The sequence below is a fragment of the Phyllopteryx taeniolatus genome, chromosome 2, assembly GCF_024500385.1.
Source record: "Phyllopteryx taeniolatus isolate TA_2022b chromosome 2, UOR_Ptae_1.2, whole genome shotgun sequence".
In the NCBI taxonomy this organism is placed as follows: Eukaryota; Metazoa; Chordata; class Actinopteri; order Syngnathiformes; family Syngnathidae; genus Phyllopteryx; species Phyllopteryx taeniolatus.
Genome location: NC_084503.1, coordinates 22,919,918 through 22,940,188, shown reverse-complemented (window position 1 = coordinate 22,940,188; position 20,271 = coordinate 22,919,918). Strand labels below are relative to the sequence as shown.

The 20,271-nt window shown below is 42.9% G+C and overlaps 1 protein-coding gene across 5 annotated transcripts in view; it reads left to right on the top strand.

Moving 5' to 3' along the window:
• Nucleotides 1-551: 551 nt before the first annotated feature.
• kif13ba (kinesin family member 13Ba) overlaps nt 552-20,271 on the top strand; it is an 83,925-nt gene continuing 64,205 nt past the window's right edge. For 4 of the 5 annotated variants that reach the window (XM_061765389.1, XM_061765392.1, XM_061765388.1 and 1 more), the window contains exons 1-2: nt 553-1,213; nt 17,836-17,929. In XM_061765389.1, the coding sequence (XP_061621373.1) occupies nt 1,144-1,213; nt 17,836-17,929 (164 nt within the window). In that variant the 5' untranslated portion in view covers nt 553-1,143. Of the gene's footprint in view, nt 1,214-17,835; nt 17,930-20,271 lie in introns of all 5 variants that reach the window. The other variant, XM_061765394.1, reaches the window with a different exon arrangement.

Sequence of the window (20,271 nt, the reverse complement as noted above, 5' to 3'; positions counted from 1 at the left end):
TTTGCTTGAGTTCGTCGTCACATTTCTTTGGGGCCAATTATATATTACTCGTGCACTCACTGTAGTAGTCTTGCCACGCTGCACTATTTGCATATTTGTTGTTATTTGTTGTTGACCAATACTGGTCACTCATGCCAGAGTAACATCTGCTCCATTTGAAGTCTCGGCGCCCTTTGCACCGGACTATTGCAATATTAGTCATTCGAACTGCTCTAAGTGCTAGAGTACTCGTACTAGAGCGGCTCCAACTACCGGAGACAAATTCCTTGTGTGTTTTTTGGACATACTTGGCAAATAAAGATGATTCTGATTCTGATAAATTACTGCGATTGGCTGGCAACCAGTTCAGGGTGTACCCCGCCTCCTGCCCGATGATAGCTGGGATAGGCTCCAGCACGTCCGCGACCCGAGTGAGGAGAAGCAGCTCAGAAAATGGATGGATGTTTAAACTCGAATTATCTATGCTGTGTTTTAGTTTACTAATACCTTTATTGCGAAGTCCTTGAGAGCAGACCCGGAAGTCGGAAAGCTGAGGCTGTTGTGCAATTTGACACAGAAGGCGGAGGAGGAAGAGAAGGGTGGGCATGCGTGTTTGGGAATGCCGTCGTCGCCGGGCGGGCGGTGTTTTTTTTTTCCGCTCGCTTCCCCGTCGCTCCTCGGTGTTGTTTAACGGTGCCAGCTAACGGGGCGATTCCTCTGTGGCGTGTTTACTGCAAAGCGACTTTCGTGTGGGGATGCTAGCGAGAAAATGAACAACAATGCCCGCCTTCCCTTCCCGGGTCTGCTCGGCGACTTCGGCGTCTCCTGAGCTCGTTGTGGCTAGCATGTTTTTTTGCCTGTCAAATTAGCTCCTGGTTTGCTAAATGCGCTTAAATACCTCCACCGCCTTGTCTTATTTTTAACATTAAAGTCTTCATTTTCAGCCTGTGTGGATTTAAAATGTGTAAAGGAAGAAATGAAGTGGCGGTAGAAGGCTTCCTGTGAGATATTCCCCCGCACACACCCGTAGTCATGACCGGTGTGTGGAGCAGTAGAGTCGGGCGAAACTAGATGACTGCTAGCGGAACAGTCAGCGGGGCTTTCGGTATTTGGATGATCGTGACGCCGAGGAGGAGCTGATCGGCTCGGCTAAACGCAGTCAGCATGGGGGAGCCCAGCCTGGACGACTCCAACGTCAAGGTGGCGGTCCGCGTTCGGCCCATGAACAGGAGAGGTGAGTGACACGGCCCTTTCCATGAGCACAATCTGTCAGGGTGCATTTACAGTGGGACCACTTTGTGTCATCACGATTACCTCCTCCAAGGAGGTCCGGTTGTCATCGGCTCGTCTGCTTGTAATTTTTTTAGTCCGTCTGTCAGAATCAGAATCATCTTTATTTCGCAAAGTATGTCCAAAACACACAAGGAATTTGTCTCCGGTAGTTGGAGCCGGCTCTAGTACGACAACAGACACTCAATTGACAAAGAGTACCTTTGAGACATTGAGCAAAACAGTCACTGAGCAATTAAAGCAATTGCTCGTAATCTGGTAATGCCGGTACAACTATTTATTTATTTTTTGACAATTGTGCAAAAGATGCGGAGTTCTCTAGCAATGAGAGCAGTTTTTAATGACTAATAGAGCAATAGTCCGGTGCAATGGCCATTGTGAAAAGGGCGCTGAGACTTCAAGAAATGTATGCCGTTTAAAGTGACTAGTCGTGCGATAAACTGGGACAATGTCGATTGTGCAAATGTTGCAGATATTACTCAGTCGATTGTGCAAATGGTGCAGATGCTACTCAGGCACATGAGTGCCTGTCTGGAAACGGCGCTGGCATAGATAGTTGACAAACATACATACTGGTAATACATTTCACCTTTTAAAACTACTAGGTGAGAATACTGTCATCTGCAGTATCTACTAGACTACTTTACGGAGAAAGTGAAACGATAAAAGTGCATGGATGTCATTGAACCTTTCTTGTAACATGAGCATTCTTAACAGCCACACATATCTAAAAGGGCATGCGCATGTCACACTCAAGTGATTCCTTATCACTGTGCTGTCAGAGATTATCAGGTGGTCAGAAAGCTGGTTGACTTCTAATTTGTTTGCTCTTTTTGAAACCATTCCCTCCGCCCATTTAAAAAAAAAAAAGTGGCAGTAGAAATCAGCTGTTCCAGTGGGAACCTGTGACCTTTATAAAAACCTTTTACCTGTCCTGGCAATGTTTTATGTGAAATTTTAACATAAATCTGATAGGTTTGCAAATAAATTATTAATATATGCATCATGGAAAATGAAGTCAGGAAGCAAAGATAGGGGGGGAAAAAAAAAAAAAAGATTTTGAAATTTCTCACTTTTGTTCAGGAATGCTACAATGTCAGTGGTCACATTCCCCTGACCGTTATGACTCACAGTGCCAACTCAGCTGGTCCTGTTCTGAAGCGACCCGTGACCAAAATGCCACAATATGTCGCACGTGCTTTTCCAAGTGAAGCAGTGTCCACTTTAATGGAATGTTGCGCCTCTCTTTATTGGGGTGTAAAGGTACGTCAAAATTCAGAGTTGGGTACGTACCCTGGTTTCAAGGTCGCACTTCAGTTTACATTGAGAACAAAATGAATATCAGAACATTAAAGTGCACAGGAACAGGAACCCAATTAATTAAATTTAAACGGAAATATAAAAACAGAGCAATAAATTATCCTAAAAATCAAAGCTCCTCAAATAAACCAAAACATTTATTTAATAAAATAAATCCATCCAGTTTATGAGTCGCTTATCCTCACAAGGGTCGCGGGAGTGCTGGAGCCTATCCCAGCTATCATCGGGCAGGAGGCGGGGTACACCCTGAACTGGTTGCCAGCCAATCGCAGGACACACAAAAAACAAACAACCATACGCACTTTAATGTAGCGTCTTCAATTAACCTACTACGCATGTTTTTGGGATGTGGGAGAAAACCCACGGTGGCACGGGGAGAACATGCAAACTCCACACAGGCGGGGCCGGGGATTAAACCCCAGTCCTCAGAACTTTGAGGCAGACGCTCTAACCAGTCGTCCACCGTGCCGCCAATAAAACAAATGTACATCTTAAATATTTTTATTTTAGGAAAGTTCCATATCAAGTAGTTATAGTTTGCACAATATGAATTATGATGCTATAAAACTATTATGTCCGCTCGTCAGAGGCTGAGCAGCACTGTGTTTGTTAACGGAGTAGACGTCGTGTAGCTAGAGTGCGAGGCAGTTACACTTCCTGTCCTTTACCTATTATGTCTGTACCGTATGCAAAAAAATCAGAGTAAACATACCGTTCCACCAAGGGTTGGGTGATATGGCCTTAAAATAATTTTTTTTCCACAAAACACTGATTTGTGATTTTTTTCGATTACCCCTCTTTTTATTGTCAAAGCAAATGACGATGTTGATGTTATGCAAAACAAGTTTTACTTTTCTATTTTATTTTCCCTTCTGGGATTTGCTTTATTTCTCCCAACAGGCTAGTACCAAACAAGCTTTTTCCCCAGAGTTAACTAGCATGAACACATATCATTAAAATATCTTTGCTGTATAGATAATGTGAAAATAAGTACTTCTCGTGACAAATGTTATGTCAAAGCATGTATGTACAGTCAGTAAAATCCCTAATAAATTCACATTTTAAATGTTCAAGAATTCAACATACAATGAGCTGTCCAACTGCCTGGCTTGGCTGGTGTGTATGTCTGTTTCTGTCATGATCTGTGTTTTGGTTGACTTGGTTTTGATTAGATTTAGTTGCCGTTTCCCTGTTACATGTTCACATCTTGTCTGCTCGTTTGTTTTTTGTCTCCACCTGTTCTCGTCAGACCTTGTGTCAACCAATCAGCTTCCTCCAGCTACTCTTCTTGTGCAAGTGTTCCTCGTTGTCCCGTCAGTTTGCTTGTATTTAGTTCCCTGGTTTCTTTCAGTCATTGTTGGATCATTGTCGCTTTTCGCTGTATGTCAAGTTTCTCTCGTCATGTTATGGTTCATGATATGGTGAGTTTACAGCTAGCGTTTCGTTGTTACTTTGACCTTTGTTTTTTGGAGACTTTTGTTTATTTGGTATTAAGTTTTTAAAATTTAAAAAAAAAATTTTTTTTTTTTTTTGTGGGCCTTGTTTTTCCCCTTGTGTTTTTGCACATTAACAATAATTTTTAGATTCATCTTGCCTTGCCTGTCTGCTTTACTGCTTTGGGGTCCAACCTGTCGCAAACCGTAACAGTTGCCACCTCTCTTTAGGCTCTTTTAAATTAAATTTTTTTTATTTATTTATTTTTTTTAAATCATCTAGAGATGTAAAGGTGAGGCACGGCGAGCTCGGTAAAATATTTGGGGCTTGGAAGCACATGCATAGGGTCAAATGTTTCTCATGTGGATAAATCAATGCGGGTGCACGCTTTGGACAATGAAACAAGAAAAAAAGTCTTCCTCACGTAAATTAAAATCAAGCAATAAAATCGATTAATCCAGCAGCCATTGTTACAACTCTTATCATAGATGTTCCTCCCTCCGCAGACTGTATATTATCATACTGTATCAAGAGATTATCAATGGCGAAATATTGAGACTAAATCATACTGTTTATACTCTGCAATTCCTAGCCCAAGTTTACAGAGCCACCTGTTGCTTTGGTAGGCACGTGATAGCCTGCAAATGTGTTCAGATGTGGCCCGAGTGGCTGTTTTTGTGAACGGTGTCTAATTCAAAAGAAGGCAAAACACAGCTGACACACGACCGCTAGTAAATCGGCAGCAACAGCTGCTCGGGGGGGCAGCGCAGATGACACTTTTAATGACTGCCACGCCCCCCTTTTGTCTTCATCAAATGACATCGCTCGATTTAAGTTGTTGTGACTGGCCAGCTGCCAAAACGGCAGTCACATGAAGTCAAGGAGGAGGCATCACTGCCAGCCCGGCCTGAGTCAATGTGTTTAGACATTCCTGCAGTGCATCTCGAACAGTCACAGGTCTTAAATCAAGCTGCCAGGAGTCGGTCGCGAGGGAAGCCTGGTGACATCTCGGTCCAACCTTATGTTGCCCACACTTGCTGTCCAGCTCATTACCAAGTAGAGAAGAAAGTCTAGAAAAATGTCAATTAAAGTTGGCCTATTGTTGTACACCGGTCCGACATACAAGGTTTCGATGGAACGTGCACAACGAACCACTGGTAGTTTGGTGGGCATCATAAGAATGCTTACCATAAAAAGCATGCTCAGTTACAGATGTACTTAGTTTTTAATTTGTTTTATATTTATGGCCTTGAATTTTCCCCCCCCCACAAATTTAGTGTGACTATAGTACTGTTTTTAGCAAAGATGAGTGATAGAGGCTAATGTGTGTTCCGCCTTGTATACAAATATTTTTAGAATTGATTATTCGAGTTATTGGATCAGAAATTATTTTGGATATTTAAGTAGCAATAGCCATACAAAATATGCATGGTAGGTGCGGGTATTATTTTGTCCACATCCTCACGTTTGACACTGAAGTATCTGTGACTTTGAATATGTGTGGCTTTAAAAGGCAGGGCCTGGCCTGGTGAGTGATGTGGCAGTCAGTGAATGAGAGTGGAGAGGAGTCCTCCTCTTCTCAGCTTGTCCCGTTAGGGGTTGCCACAGCATGTCATCCTTTTCCATGGAAGCCTATCTCCTGCATCCTCCTCTCGAACACCAACTGCTCTCGTGTCTTCCCTCACTACATCCATCAACCTTCTCTTTGGTCTTCCTCCAGCTCTCTTGCCTGACAGCTCCATCCTCATCATCCTTCTACCAATACAGTATACTCACTATCTCTCCTGGATGTGTCCAAACCATCGAAGTCTGCTCTCTCTGTCTCCAAAACATCTAACCTTGCCTGTCCCTCTGATGAGCTCATTTCTAATCCTATTCAACCTGGTCACTCCTAGAGAGAACCTCAACATCTTCATTTCCGCCACCTCCAGCTGTGCTTCCTGTTGTCTCTTCAGTGCCACTGTCTCTAATCCGTACATCAAGTCAAACGTTATGTAGCCTAGCAAGCTAGTGGTACCACGAACGGTTGGACGTAAACATGCCGCCGTTCTGTCGAATCATGCTCTAAAGTTTGTGTGGGTGAAGTAATTTAATTAAAAATAAAGTAATTTAATTACAGTAAGTTAGCACCCATTATTCCTGTCAAGTAATGTTGGTTTGACCTGACTGATTAGAATACACAATCTGACTAGAGCAGTGATTTCCAACCTTTATGGAGCCAAGGAACATATTTTACAATTGAAAAATCTCACGGAACACCAACAAACAAAAATGTCACAAAAAGTGGATGGTCTTCTAATAGAAGCCCATTTATCACTTATTCTGTCTGTCACTATGCCTTACTGGCATAAATAGATGATAAAAAATACATTTATTGTAAATCTAATTTTTTGAGCAATTAAGTACACAAGTATATACAGTAAATGAACAGGTCTTTTAAATAGACACATTCCTCCATTTTGTGATCGGATCGGTTATCGTTTTTTTCAACTCGCTGATCGGACCCAAAAATCCTGATCGTGTAAAGCCTACCAGAAAGTATTCACACACCTTCACTTTTTCTACATTTTGCTATGTTGGACTTATTCTAATGCTGATTTGAATATAGTTTTCTTTACAAAAAAAATCTGCATAAAATATCCCATAATGACAAAGTAAAAACATTTTCAGACAGTTGTGTAGATTTATTGAAAATGTAAACATTTTAACATAATGAGAATCTAACAAGAAGAAGAATCACCTTTTATTGTCATGAACATTCATGCATGCACACAAAATTTGTTCTCTGCATTTGCTACCACCATACTTCACAGTAGGGATGGTGCTTGCCAGGTGATGAGCAGTGCCTCTTCTTCTACAGATATGATGCTTAGCCAGGTGGACCACATTCAAGTTTAGGGTGGGACATTGTTTGAATTTGAGCAATTCTGATTCCGCTTCCAAACGATTCTCCATTCCGAATCTTTTAGGAGGCTGGGTGAAAAAAAGTTTGCATGGTTTAAGTAAAGGGATTGCAAATTATGAATATCCATTTTCTTAGCAGTCTGCAGCATAAACTAAAATTAACATTTGACTCGGGGGTTCTTTATAAACGGTATCAATATCAAACCGATGAACTAAAAGACAATTTGCGTGGAACTAACCCAATTGACTTAGTGTTCATTGTTTCAGCTAAAAGTTAAAATAGTTATTTGCAAGAAACTGTTTTATCACGTCAAATGGTTTATATGTGCAAGTTTTGACTTGAGTTCCTGTTGTAAGCACGTAGCCTTTTATATTGAAGGGTTTGCAGCGGAACTTAACATTTTGGCATGAAAAATAACTTCACACTACATCTGTAAAAAGGAAAGTAAAAAGAGTAATGAATGGAACCAAATGTTCTGTAAAACGTTGATTCCTTTACCTACCCACCGATGAGACAAGGTTAGTGTTTGTGATACTGTGAGATGTTTTTGTGAATTTTGTTGCTAGTTTGACCTTTGAAGTTTTAGCTCAATGTTAAGCTTGCGACTGTTTTTTACTTTCTTCCCAGCATGGTAAAGAAATAAATATTTTATTTTTGTCTGTTATCAGCACTTAAAATAAACACTAAAAACCATCAGTGCAAGCCTGCAACCCACCGTTTAACTTGTTAGCTGCCTCAATGTTGGCATAGACATATTTTATTGTTTCGCTCACCCAATTGACTTGACTGAAGTTCTGCGCGGTGTCTGTTGAGGTTCGGAGTGGGAGGCAGCGCGTCAGACTTATCCATATCGTGAAAGTCTCCTTATACACAATATATTCTTAATACAAGTGTTGCACTGGTAATTTATTTTAACATAGGCAGCTGTGGCCCCAATGGTTAAGATCATCGCCTGCCACCGTGGGGGACCTAGGTTAAAGACCCCGACTGGACCATCTGCCAACATCCCCCGGACTCACGGCTGTGGTGTCCTTGAGCAAGACACTTGATTCCCCGAAATGCTCCCCGGGCGCTTCAGCTGCCCCCTGCTCCACACTAACGTGTATGTGTTCACTGTGATGGGTTAAATGCAGAGAACAAATTTAGTGTACATGCATGCATGTTCATGACAATAAAAGGTGATTCTTCTTCTCTTCTTCTTCTTCATAGCTGTTCGTTGCTGCCGTTGGGCACAAGCACATCTTCGTGCATGTTCTTCTTCGTTGGTTTTCGCCACTAATTCGGGGTGCGGACTGTAGACATCGAAACTGGGAATCGAGATTTTTAAATTTGAACGATTCCGGGAGAACCGGAATGTTAGTCCTGGTTCCTATGGATTCTCGATGCCCAATCCTATTCAAGTTGTAGAAGCTTCTCAAGGATGATCAATGGAAATCAGATGCACCTTAGCTTAAGTTTGAGTGTCATAGCAAAGGGTGTGAATACTTATGTACCTATGATGTTGAATGCTTTCATTTTTTCTGAATTTACACAAATATCTGAAAATGTTTTTATTTTGTCAGTATGGGATATTTTGTTTTTTTTTAATAAAGAAAACTATACTCGAATAAGTCTGTAACAGCAAAATGTGGTAAAACGTGAAGGGGTGTGAATACTTTCTAGCGGCACTGTATAGTCTTTCTTACTCTCCTTTCCAGTGCATGCCTGCTCCCTGTTTTCACTGCAGATCACAATGTCATGTGCGAAAATCAGGGTCCACGGGAACTCCAGTCTAACCTCATCTGTCAGCCTATCCATCACCACTGCAAACAGGAAGGGGCTCAGGGCTGATCCCTAAAGGAGACCCACCTCCACTTTAAATTCCTCTATCACACCTACAGCACACCTCACCACTGTTCTAACATACTTCTTTGCCACTCCAGTCTTCCACATGCAGTACCACAGTTCCTTTCTGGGTACTCTATCATAGGATTTCTCTAAATCTACAAAGACACAATGTTGATCCTTATGAACGTCTCCATCAACACTAGGGTTGGGCATCGAGAACCGATTGGAGCCGGGACTAACGTTCCGGTTCTCCCGGAACCGTTCAAATTAAAACATTTCAGTTCCCAGTTTCGATGCCTAGTCCTCCAGCCACGAAGAAGTGGCGAAAAGCAACGAAAAAGAATGTGCACGATGATGTGCTTGTGCCCAACGACGGTGAACAAAAGTGTGTCTTAACTTTGTTAAAATGAATGACAAGTCGCCTCAGTGCAACACTTGGAATAAGATTATATTGTGCAAAGGAGGGTTTCACGATGTGTGGCGTCTGACGCACTCCGAGCCTCAGCCTGCAGCGCGTGGAGCTTCAGTCAAGTCAATTCTCAGTCAAGTGGGTGAGTGAAACAATAAAATACGTCTATGCCAACATTGAGACAGCTAACAAGGTAAATGGTTGCTTGGACCTTTGCACTGATGGTTTTTTGCATTTATTTTAGTCTTCTAACCAACGTAAGCGCTGATGACAACAACAACAAAAAAGCTTGACATTGGGTTAAAACTTCACCGTAGCAATTTTATATCACAATGAATTGGGACACAATTCACATAAACATTCTCACAAACACGAAGCCTGTGCCTCATCGGTCAGTCAGTGTTTTATAGCATTTGGTTCCACCCATTAAAAAAAGAAATCACCGGTGCCATGTGAAGTTACTTTTCGTGCCAAAATGCTGAGTTCCGGTGCGTACCATCCATCCATCCATCCATTTTCTGATCCGCTTCTCCTCACTTGGGTCGCGGGCGTGCTGGAGCCTATCCCAGCTGTCATCGGGCAGGAGGCGGGGTACACCCTGAACTGGTTGCCAGCCAATCGCAGGGCACATACAAACAAACAACCATTCGCACTCACAGTCACACCTACGGGCAATTTAGAGTCTCCAATTAATGCATGTTTTTGGGATGTGGGAGGAAACCGGAGTGCCCGGAGAAAACCCACGCAGGTACGGGGGGAACATGCAAACTCCACACAGGCGGGGCCGGGGATTGAACCCTGGTCCTCCGAACTGTGAGGCAGACGCTCTAACCAGTAGTCCACTGTGCCGCCCCGGTGCGTACCCTTCAAAATAAAAGGGTACAAGCTTAAAACAGGAAGTCAAGTTAAAACTTGCACATATAAACCATTTGACGTGATGAAACAGAATACAGGGGCAGCTATATAGCATTCTTAAAATAGTTATTTTAACAATTTAAAATAGATTTAGATTTAACTTTTAGCTGAAACATGAATTAATGAATTTTAAGTCAAATGGGTTAGTTTCCTTTTTTTCCTTTTAGTTCATAGGTTTGATATTGATTCTGGTTATAAAGAACCTCGAGTCAAATGTTCATTTCAGTCTATATGCTGCGGGCTGCTGAGAAAATGAATGTTCATAATTTGGACAACCTTTATTTAAACCATGCAAACTTTTTTGACCCAGCCCCCTAAAAGAATCTGAATCGAGAATAGTTTGGAACCGGAATTGAGCTAAGGAACCGGAATCAGAACCAGAATCGCTCAAATTCAAACGATGCCCAACCCTAATCAACACCCTCAAGGCAAATAATGCATCTGTGGTACTGTTTCTAGGCATGTAAATACTCACTTCTGTCCAGAGTCAAGTCTCCACTACTCTTTTCCATAACTTCATTGTGTCGCTCATCAAGTTTATTCCTCTATAGTTCCCGCAGCTCTGCACATCACCCTTGTTCTTAAAAATGGGCAACAGCACACTTTTCCTCATAAATTAATAAATTGCATTTATGGCTATGATTGTGTACTAACCATACTAAAAGCAAGGCATTAATATGAATGCTACAAAGAATAAATAAATTACAGAAGAAATATTTATTAAGCACTGACTTTCCGACAATGCACAAATAGGGCTGTGGGGAAAGAAGAGCACTATTTTGTTTCCTATCAGTCGCTATCGACATTAAAATCGATCTTTAATCTTCCCTGTGACTCTTAACCTTTCGGATTTAAATATTTTGAGTCAAAAGTTGAATATGACATGGAGCACTATACGTGGAAGATAAATAAAACCTATACAGTGGTGTGAAAAACTGCTTGCTCCCTTTTGATTTATTTTTTTTGCATGTTTCTCACACTTAGTTTCCAATGATCAAACACATTTAAATAGTCGTCAAAGACACCACAAGTGAAAGTGACTTCATTCAGAAGATTGACAATTTTCTCTGAAATTTCTGACAACATTAACCCCCTGTACCAGGGGTTCTTGGTTTACAATGGTCCAGACATATGCGATTTTGAGGTTACAAATGCACAACAAACTACTTTGCACAAGAATACATAGTCACGCAGCTAAAGAAGGCATGCTCATTTACCACCATAACTGTTTTTCATTTGTTTTATAGTTCGGGCCTGGAAGAGTTTTTCATACAAATTTGTATTTCTGACTTTACTACAGCGTTAGTAATGGACAGTGTCGTGTGCCGACTGTAAAAATTTCGGTTATGTTGCAACCCCAGAAATGGAACGCTGACATAGATGAAGGTCTGGTATTTTACTACAGTGGACCCCTGCATCCTCGTGGTTTTATTTATTTATTTATTTTTATTTGTTTCCTCCCTTCTCAATTTTCCAATTTTGTTTTTTCCCATTTTTCTTTTAGTTTTTGTCTTTTCTGGGGCGAATCAATCCCCTGTTGGTGGCTTATCCCTGCTTTTTCCAAAGTTTTTGGGGTTAAGAAAAATAAAAAACAGGCCTGGTCCTTATCTCCCGCGAATAGCAGTGGTGAACTGTATACTTTTTGCCCCCAAAAGATTGTTTCAACAAGTCTAAAGGATTCTGGAAGGATTGGTAGTCAATGCTGTACTCTGTCTTGACTCAGCAGTAGAGGAAGCGGCTGGGTGGGCAGTGGCTCATTTGCATGTGACCAGGAGCAGAACAAGGCAAGTGTGAAAGAAAAAGTGTGCATTGTATTTTCACTGGTGAAGGCAACACTTCATTACCAAGCCGCTCTATGGGTTCAGGATCATGTAAATTAAGACCACAATCCAGCAAAAACCAGAGTGGCTCACTCACAGACACATTTTGGGAAATAAGCAGCTAACAAAAGATTTACTTGGTTGTTTAATTTCACATTTGACCCAACTATTTGTATACAAGCTATTAAAAGGTCACTTCTCTGTAATAGCCTATGTCTTGTTTTAAAAGAACAAAAGAAAAAGCTTATTGTCTCCTCACCATTTTAATGGATATTATGTTGTTGTCATGGTTATGAAATATTTTTGTACCAAAGTCCAAATCGTTCATGCATTATTTATTTATTTATTTATTTCTCCAATGACAAATGTTTCATTTGCGCTCTTGTTACTCGCAGGCTAGCGCATGTTCACTTTATTCTGAATATTTTGTCCTGAAAGCGTGCTTACTGTTTTAAAGAGAATTACAAGTTATTCGCGTTTGCTATGAATCTGACTTCACTGTCCAAGAAGAATTGCCACGAGCAGGAGACTAAGTGGTTGATGAAGCGTGTTGTTGACAGTGCAGCTGAAGGCAGTGGAAAGGACCTTCGAAGCAGCAGCAACAGCAGTTGCCACGTTTCCACGCCGGAACACTTCTGACTTGAACGGAGCTTCTGTGTTGATGTCAAAACATTAGCACATTCTTGAAACGGTGAAAAAGAAAAAGCCACAAAGAAGGTTGCAGTGGAACCTCCAAGTTGCACTCCGTCCATTCTGTGACGTTTGTTGACTTGCAAGTTTTTTTTGTTTTTTTTTTAAATTATCATAGGAAATGATGTTAAAGGTGGAGAAGTGGTAGCAAGATTTTAATGTACTCTTTCATTGTACAAACGTTTATCCTTGTTTTGTCTCAAGAGCGGTCCAATTCCTTTTTTAAAACTTTTGTTGCTAACCCCAAGAGAAAAAAATAGTCTGTGTCAAGCTGCTGCGTATACCGACAGCGAGGCTGCGGCGTGTGCCTGCATGTGTGTGCATGAGAAAATGATTGACACATTATTCAGTTAAGCCCTCTGTCTCAACAAACTCTGATGGACTGTTCTCTGTCACAGTGGAGACCTTTTAAATAATGATTACATTTAAATTAGAGGCATAAGAGGGGGCCAGAGAGGGATAATTTTTAAAAAAATCATAAAGCTCAATAATATCCTACTGTCAGGTCATACAGACAGTTTTAACGTGACACAAAGTGTTGCTGTTTTTTTTTAAACCGCAAACTCTACCTTTGAATGAATTCATTTGCTTCATCTTAAAACATTTTATGCACCTTACAAGCAAGGTTTTATGTACAGTGACGGGCACGTTTTTGACCACAATATGTAAAATGGACAGATGGGGTAGGTGAGGTAAAAGTTAGTGTATGTAAAAATCTCAAACTTAATAGTATTTAATTATTCTTATCATTTAATTATAATTAACTATCCATCTATCCATTTTCCCTAACGCTTATCCTCACTAGGGTCGCGGGCGTGCTAGAGCCTATCCCAGCTATCTTTGGGCGAGAGGCGGGCTACACCCTGAACTGGTCGCCAGCCACTAACCAGTTATTAAATAAAAATGGCTTATTTTACTACTTTAAATTTACAATTACTCAATTAGCCATTTATATTTAATGAGAAATATTTTTTGAGTCACTGATGGTGTAGTGGTACATTCGCCTGACATTCGCCTGGTGTGGGCAGCGTGGGTTCAGTTCCCACTCAGTAAAGGTGTGACTGTGAGTGTGAGTGGTATTCCGTGTCTACGTGCGCCCTGCGATGGGCTGGTGACCACTTCAGGGTGTAGTCTACCTTTCGCCCCAAGTCAGCTGGGATAGGCTCCAGTGCGGTGCGAAACTGAAAAGGATAAGTCCTATTGAGGATGGACGGATATATATATATATCTATATGTATATTTTTTTTTTCTTTGAAAAAAAAAAAAAAGTTAAATTAATGGATGAAAATGAGTACTTATTACTCCGGTTTCCTCCCACATCCCCAAAACATGCATTAATTGGAGACTCTAAATTGCCCGTAGGTGTGAATGTGAGTGTGAATGGGTGTTTGTTTGTATGTGCCCTGCGATTGGCTGGCAACCAGTTCAGGGTGTACCCCGCCTCCTGCCCGATGACAGCTGGGATAGGCTCCAGCACGCCCGCGACCCTCGTGAGGAGAAGCGGCTCAGAAAATGGATGGATGGATGTATTTTTTCAATAATGATTGGTTTTAGTTTAATTTTTATGGATTTCAATATTAGCCCATCCATCCATACATTTTCTTTACCGCTTAACCTCACCAGGGTCGCAGGCTGCTGGAGCCTATCCCAGCTAGCTATCTTCGGGCGGGAGGTGGGGGTACACCCTGAACCGGTCGCCAGGCAATCGCTGGGCACATAGAAACAAACAACCATTCGCACCTACGGGCAATTTAAAGTCTTCAATCAACCTACCACGCATGTTTTTGGGATGTGAGAGGAAACCGGAGAGCCCGGAGAAAACCCACCCAGGCACGGGGAGAACATGCAAACCCCAGAACTGTGAGGCATATGTGCTAACCAGTCAACCACTGTGCCTTTCATATTAGTTTTAGATTTTTTTTTTAATTTGGGGTATTTGTCGGGTGGAACGGTGAACGACTGGTTAGCACATCTGCCTCACAGTTCTGAGCACCCGGGATCAAATCTGGCCTCGCCTGTGTGGAGTTTGCATGTTCTTCCCGTGCCTGCGTGGATTTTCTCCGAGTACTCCTGTTTCCTGCCACATCCCCAGAACATCCATGGTCGGTTAATTTAAAACTCTAAATTGTCCATATGTGTGAGTGCGAATGGTTGTTTGTTTATATGTGCCCTGCGATTGGCTGGCGACCAGTTCAGGGTGTACCCTGCCTCTTGCCCGGAGTCAGCTGGGATAGGCTCCAGCACGCCCGCGACCTGAGTGAGGGTGAGGGATTTGGGAAATGGATGGATGGATGAGGTATTTGTCAAGTGTGAGATGAAAAAAAAAAGATCACGATACCAATTGTGTCATAAAAACTCAACAATACAATACCATTTAAAAAGAACGTATTCACTTACTAATATATTAACAACCATCCACAAATAAAATTCAGTCCACAGAATTTGAAGTGCAATAAGTGCAGTGCATAATACTGCTTCTAAGGTTAGATTAGGTGCACCACAACGTACAGTAAAACCATTCATACGTGCTGTATCGCCTTTTTAAAAATGTTTGTTTCACTTAAAAAAAAAAACTTCTTTGCATGTTGCACACTTTTTAAAAATGTTTGTTTCACTTAAAAAAAAAAAAAATTCTTTGCATGTTGCAAACTTCTCAAGTGGACATTTTGTGACTGTTAGAGAGACAGTAAGCTTGCTTTTACCTCCTGTCCATCCAGTCAGTTTTTTGTTTTTTTTTGTCCCTGATGATTGTGCCAAAAGCTTTTCAAGTTTTCCTATTACTGAAGTTGTGCTGTGAAAGTGTCCTGTTGTTGCAGTAGTTCAACCACCTGCTGTCAAACTCCTTGTCTGCTTTCACATCTGCCTTTCGTGGCGGGAAACAGTGGCACTATGACACGCTCGGCAGTTGTCCGTTTCTCCGAGTTTTCCCCACAAGACGAATAAACGATGGGCACCTCCGTGAAGGTGCTAGGTAGTCGGTAGCCGTCTTAGCTGTTTCCGTTAGCGAGGAGATACAAAAACAGCTTGGACGTAAAAGTTAGTTTCGTGGCAAAACATGAGCTTGTCTGGCGAGCTGTCAATACGACGGCGCTGCCCGATGGCATCACTTCTAGGCGATACACAGTAAGTGAACTGGAGTTCCCAAATAACTGTTCAACCTTCCTTTTGTATTCAATCTGTATCCGAAACAAATGCATTTGAAATCAACGCCAAAAACTCATGAAATTAATTGACAGAGATGAAAACAAAGGACATTTTCGCTGTAATTGTTGTTTTAGTTAATTTTGCAAACGTAGAATGTCGTTTTAGTTAACTTAATTTGTAAATTTTCATTTTTTTTAAATTTCATTTATGAAAATGTTTTGTCAATTTCAGTTTTAGTTATTTTGTTCGTTTTCGTTTACTATAATCTTGTTCCATACCGATAACCAATATGATATAATGGTTTATATCAGGGATCTTCAACAATTTCCAGACCAAGTACCCCCAAACTGGTGGAAATCTGGAGTGGGGACCCCCTACTTAAAGTGGAGGAAATTATTACAAACTACAAATGAGTCGTGAATGGGGCTTCCAGCATGATGATGACCCAAAGCACACAGCTGAGGGAAATGAAAGAGTGGCTCAAGAAGTGGGGGGAGGGCAGGGTCGGGCTGGGGAGGACACTCGACCAGGTGTCCCGGCACTCCGGCCTGCTCTGTCGCCCGCCATGCCTTTCTCTTGCGGATTTTTAATGCACTAAATACATTCGCACATCCCTGGGGTGCTGGTTGGACTACGTGGGGGCGACGGTCTGTGACTGTCTTGCCTCACCCTCACCAGTTTCTCCAATTTTAATGCACTACACCCCACCACAGACAATCACGGTACAGGGATAATGGTTGCCAGTCGGGGACCTGGTAACCATAGTAATAGGGTGGGTGATGAGTATTCACATTTCTCTTGGTTTGACTCCTGGGGACTGCACCCCCCCCCCCCCCCCACTTCAGTTTTCAGGCTGCAGGGAGATGGGGGTCCCCCCCACCCTTGGGTCCCCGCTTTCCACTCCCCTCTCCTGGCGATCTAATGATAATCTAATTTATTGTCCAGTAAGCGAACGCTGGAGAGGCAGATGTGTGGAAGCACCGCTCTTAGCTTTTTAGTCTGCCCCGACAACCGCGTTACCGCGTCCGATTAAGCCGCCTCCGCTTGCTCCTCTGTCAACTTTTGGAAGTTCCACTGTAATTAGATGGTCTTAAAAAAGCTAGCATGCAGTACAGAGTACCTATTGCACAGTCTTCTTCATCAGGAGTGATTTAATCCAGGTTGAGGAACGGCGGTAGTGTGGCTGGCAAAGTGGGACAAAGGCAGGAAGGGAGTGTGTCGGAGGGAATATTTGCTAATGTTGCGTAAGAGCCTCCGCATTCTCATGGCTGTGGCTTTGAAGAACAGCGTGACGGCCAATTGGCTTTCCCAACCAAGCTCCCTTGTAGTCAATGCGATGCAGGAGAGAAATGGCCAATGGAAAGTGGAAGGCGGTCTCTATTTACAATGGTTTAATACTACAACCTTTTAGAGCTTTCTAATTGAACTCAAGTTCCCCAAACCAAGCTGAGTCCGGTTATGGTTCCAAACCAAATTGGCTCCCGTACATTACAATTCCAAACCATGGTGACTCCAGTATGGTACGGTTTCAATTAAGGCAGGTCTGGTACAGTTTCAAACTAAGGCGGATCTGATACTTTACACGTGTGAAACCAAGGTTGGTGGGTCCGGTATGGTTCCAAACCAAGGTGGGTTAGTGTAGGTTAATGATAGACTACGGCCTGGTCCCACTCACATACAAATTCGGGTTATGTCACCGCCATAGGAATGGGACTTTCTAAACAGAGGACGCCTGTTTGACGATACTATTTTGCCCCAAAAGATGGATACTGTAGTTTAAATCAAGTCTAAAGGATTCTTGGATGACACATTTGTGAAACTATACCTTCCACTCAAATTCCCCCTCAGTAAAGGATTATCTTAATTTATTGCCCACCGTTTGTAATATTGTATGTGGGGACTGTCACAAACAAAGGAACCCCCCGTAAAGCATAAGGGCTGATCACTCAAATACTAGTTGTTGAAAAAACATTACCATCTGAGCTTGTTCATGCATGCTGTGTGCTGTGTAATCTTATAATTATATACACTGTCTGAATGTTGAGCAACGGCATCTGCATCCAGTGTGTTAATCTTAACACCATGTCCTGGCATGTCCACAGAAAAGGAATTAAACACAAAGTGCGTGGTGGAGATGGTGAAGAATCAGACCGTCCTCCATCCTTCATTGGGCAACTTGGGCAAGGGCGACTCCAGGTATGTCCAGTTTTTTTCATGGTGGTTTTGCTCAGCTGCCTGCTACTGCATGTTGCTTTGTAAGTGTTATTGTGTCACGTTCAGGTTTTTGTACAAGGTACTTTTATTGTCAATTCTACAATATGCGTATCACATACAGAGTATTGAAATGATGGTACTCATGGGCCCACGGTGCTACAAAACAAATATAAAAAAAGTATAAATAATAAACATCACTATAAAGAAGCTAAATAAAACTGGTATATACAGTATAAAAAGTATAAATTAAATGTGCAAATATCAAAGATTAGGAGACATGTGCAACATAGTCAAAGTCTGAGTACCGAGGCACATAAAGACATTTACAAATTAGAAGCCAGTGTGGGGAAGTGTGCGCGTGTGTGAATGTGTGTGGGTGGGCAGAGGAAAAGAGAGGTAGGGGGGCAGAGCGGGCAGAGTGTTCAGCTTCCGGACGGCCTGATGAATAAAATTGCCTTGAAGTCGGCTGGTCCTGCAGCCTCCGCAGTCTCCTCCCTGATGGCAGCAGACTGAATAGGCTGTGAGACGGATGGGTGGCATCCCCCGCCACATGGAGGGCTTTGCGAGTGAATCAGGTGCTGTAAATGTGCTGCAGGGAGGGAAGAGAGGTTCCAATGATCTTCTCAGCTGCTCTGACTATGTGATGGAAAGTCTTGCGGCAGGATGCGGTGCAGGCTCCGTACCACAGAGTGATGCAGCTGGTAAGGATGATCTCTGTGGTCCCTCTCTCGAACGAGCACATGATGGGGGTCGGGGCTCTGGCTCTTCTCAGCTTGCGCAGGAAATAGAGACGCTGGTGCGCTTTCTTGGCCAGTGATGAGCTGTTGCTGGTCCAGGAGGGGTTCTCAGTGACATGCACTCCCAGGAACTTGGTGCTGCGCATCCTCTCCACCGCAGCACCGTTGATGTTTAGGGGAGCATGCTGGGAGTGCACTCCAAAACAAACTCCTTAGTTTTCTCCAAGTTCAGGGAGAGATTGGTGTCCGTGCATCACCCGTCCAGGCAGCTCACCTCCCTCCTGTGTGTGGAATGTCGTCACCATGCAGCTGTTTGCAGGAGATGCACAAATCCTGCGAATGGAACGTGCAGAAATGGCCCTGATTTGTTTTTGGCATCAATTGCAAGCAGCTGCTTTGTTTGTGTTGTGTTTGTCCGCATAAATGCAAATTTTCTATTAAAAAACGTACATTTCTCTAGGCATTTTTGCCGACAGAAGATGTAGCCCCTTTTACACTGCCTGTGTAAACTATCATCTGGTTTTGTTGTTTATTCACACAATCACGCATATTTTGTTTTTGTCATCTTTGATCGTGGGACGTATTATACACACGAACGCACATTCAAATACAGTCTGTAGTATACATATGTTGTTTTACAACAACGACGAGCTACATTCCCAACTTCCACTGCAAGCGTGTTGGATGAAATAGCGAGGCCCGCACTCATTGTCGCCAACGATTGTTGTCCGGCCACCCCAATTCACATGAATGGGAGCAAAAGACGAGCTCAAAATAGCCCTCTGTCCCATTTCACCCACTCGTCCAATCTCATATCTCAGCCAGACCACTCTGGCAACAATTACAGCCGTGAACTGTGAACTCTGCCTCACACTGACCTACACACACACTGAATGGGAACCCCAACCATCCCACTCGCGTCGCGCACCGGCGCCACACCGACATGCCATCCCTGTCCTCCTCAGCGTTGACGACAGAGTGCCCCACAGCACTCCCGCTGCTCTGCGAGAAGCCGTGGCGGCGGTGGCCCAGAAGCGCCCTCCCACCTGGCGCGGTACCTCCACCACCGTACCTCTCCTCCTGTGCTTTGGGAGGCCACGGAGCACTCCCTGACCACCGCCGAAGAGGACCGAGGCGCCACGTCTGTGCGGGCTGGAGAGATTACCTGCCCAGTGTGCACAAATCACTGTAAAGCACCATTTACCAAGTGCTGGACCACTGGCCCACGAGTAGAGAATCTGAGCCGGCCGAGACACAAGAGGCAGCCACACAGAGTACATCCCTCGCTCCCAACGATGTGAATGGAAGTGGACGGATTACTACAAATTCAAAAAATAAAAATCCTGCTGTTCCTATTGTGCGTGGCTAGGCCTCTTAGGGGCAGTGTGGTGCATGCATCGGAATATACACATTAAGATCAAAACAGCAGAAGAAAGGCACGATTGAACTCTATTAATACAACTCGTTTATCACAGATTAGTAAGAATGTATGCCCGTGAGTAACTTTACAGCCTTTTTGTGTGAATATTCGTTATTTGAAGGTAAATCTCTTCTGTCACTTCTAATGCTAATTTTAGCTAGCCCGTC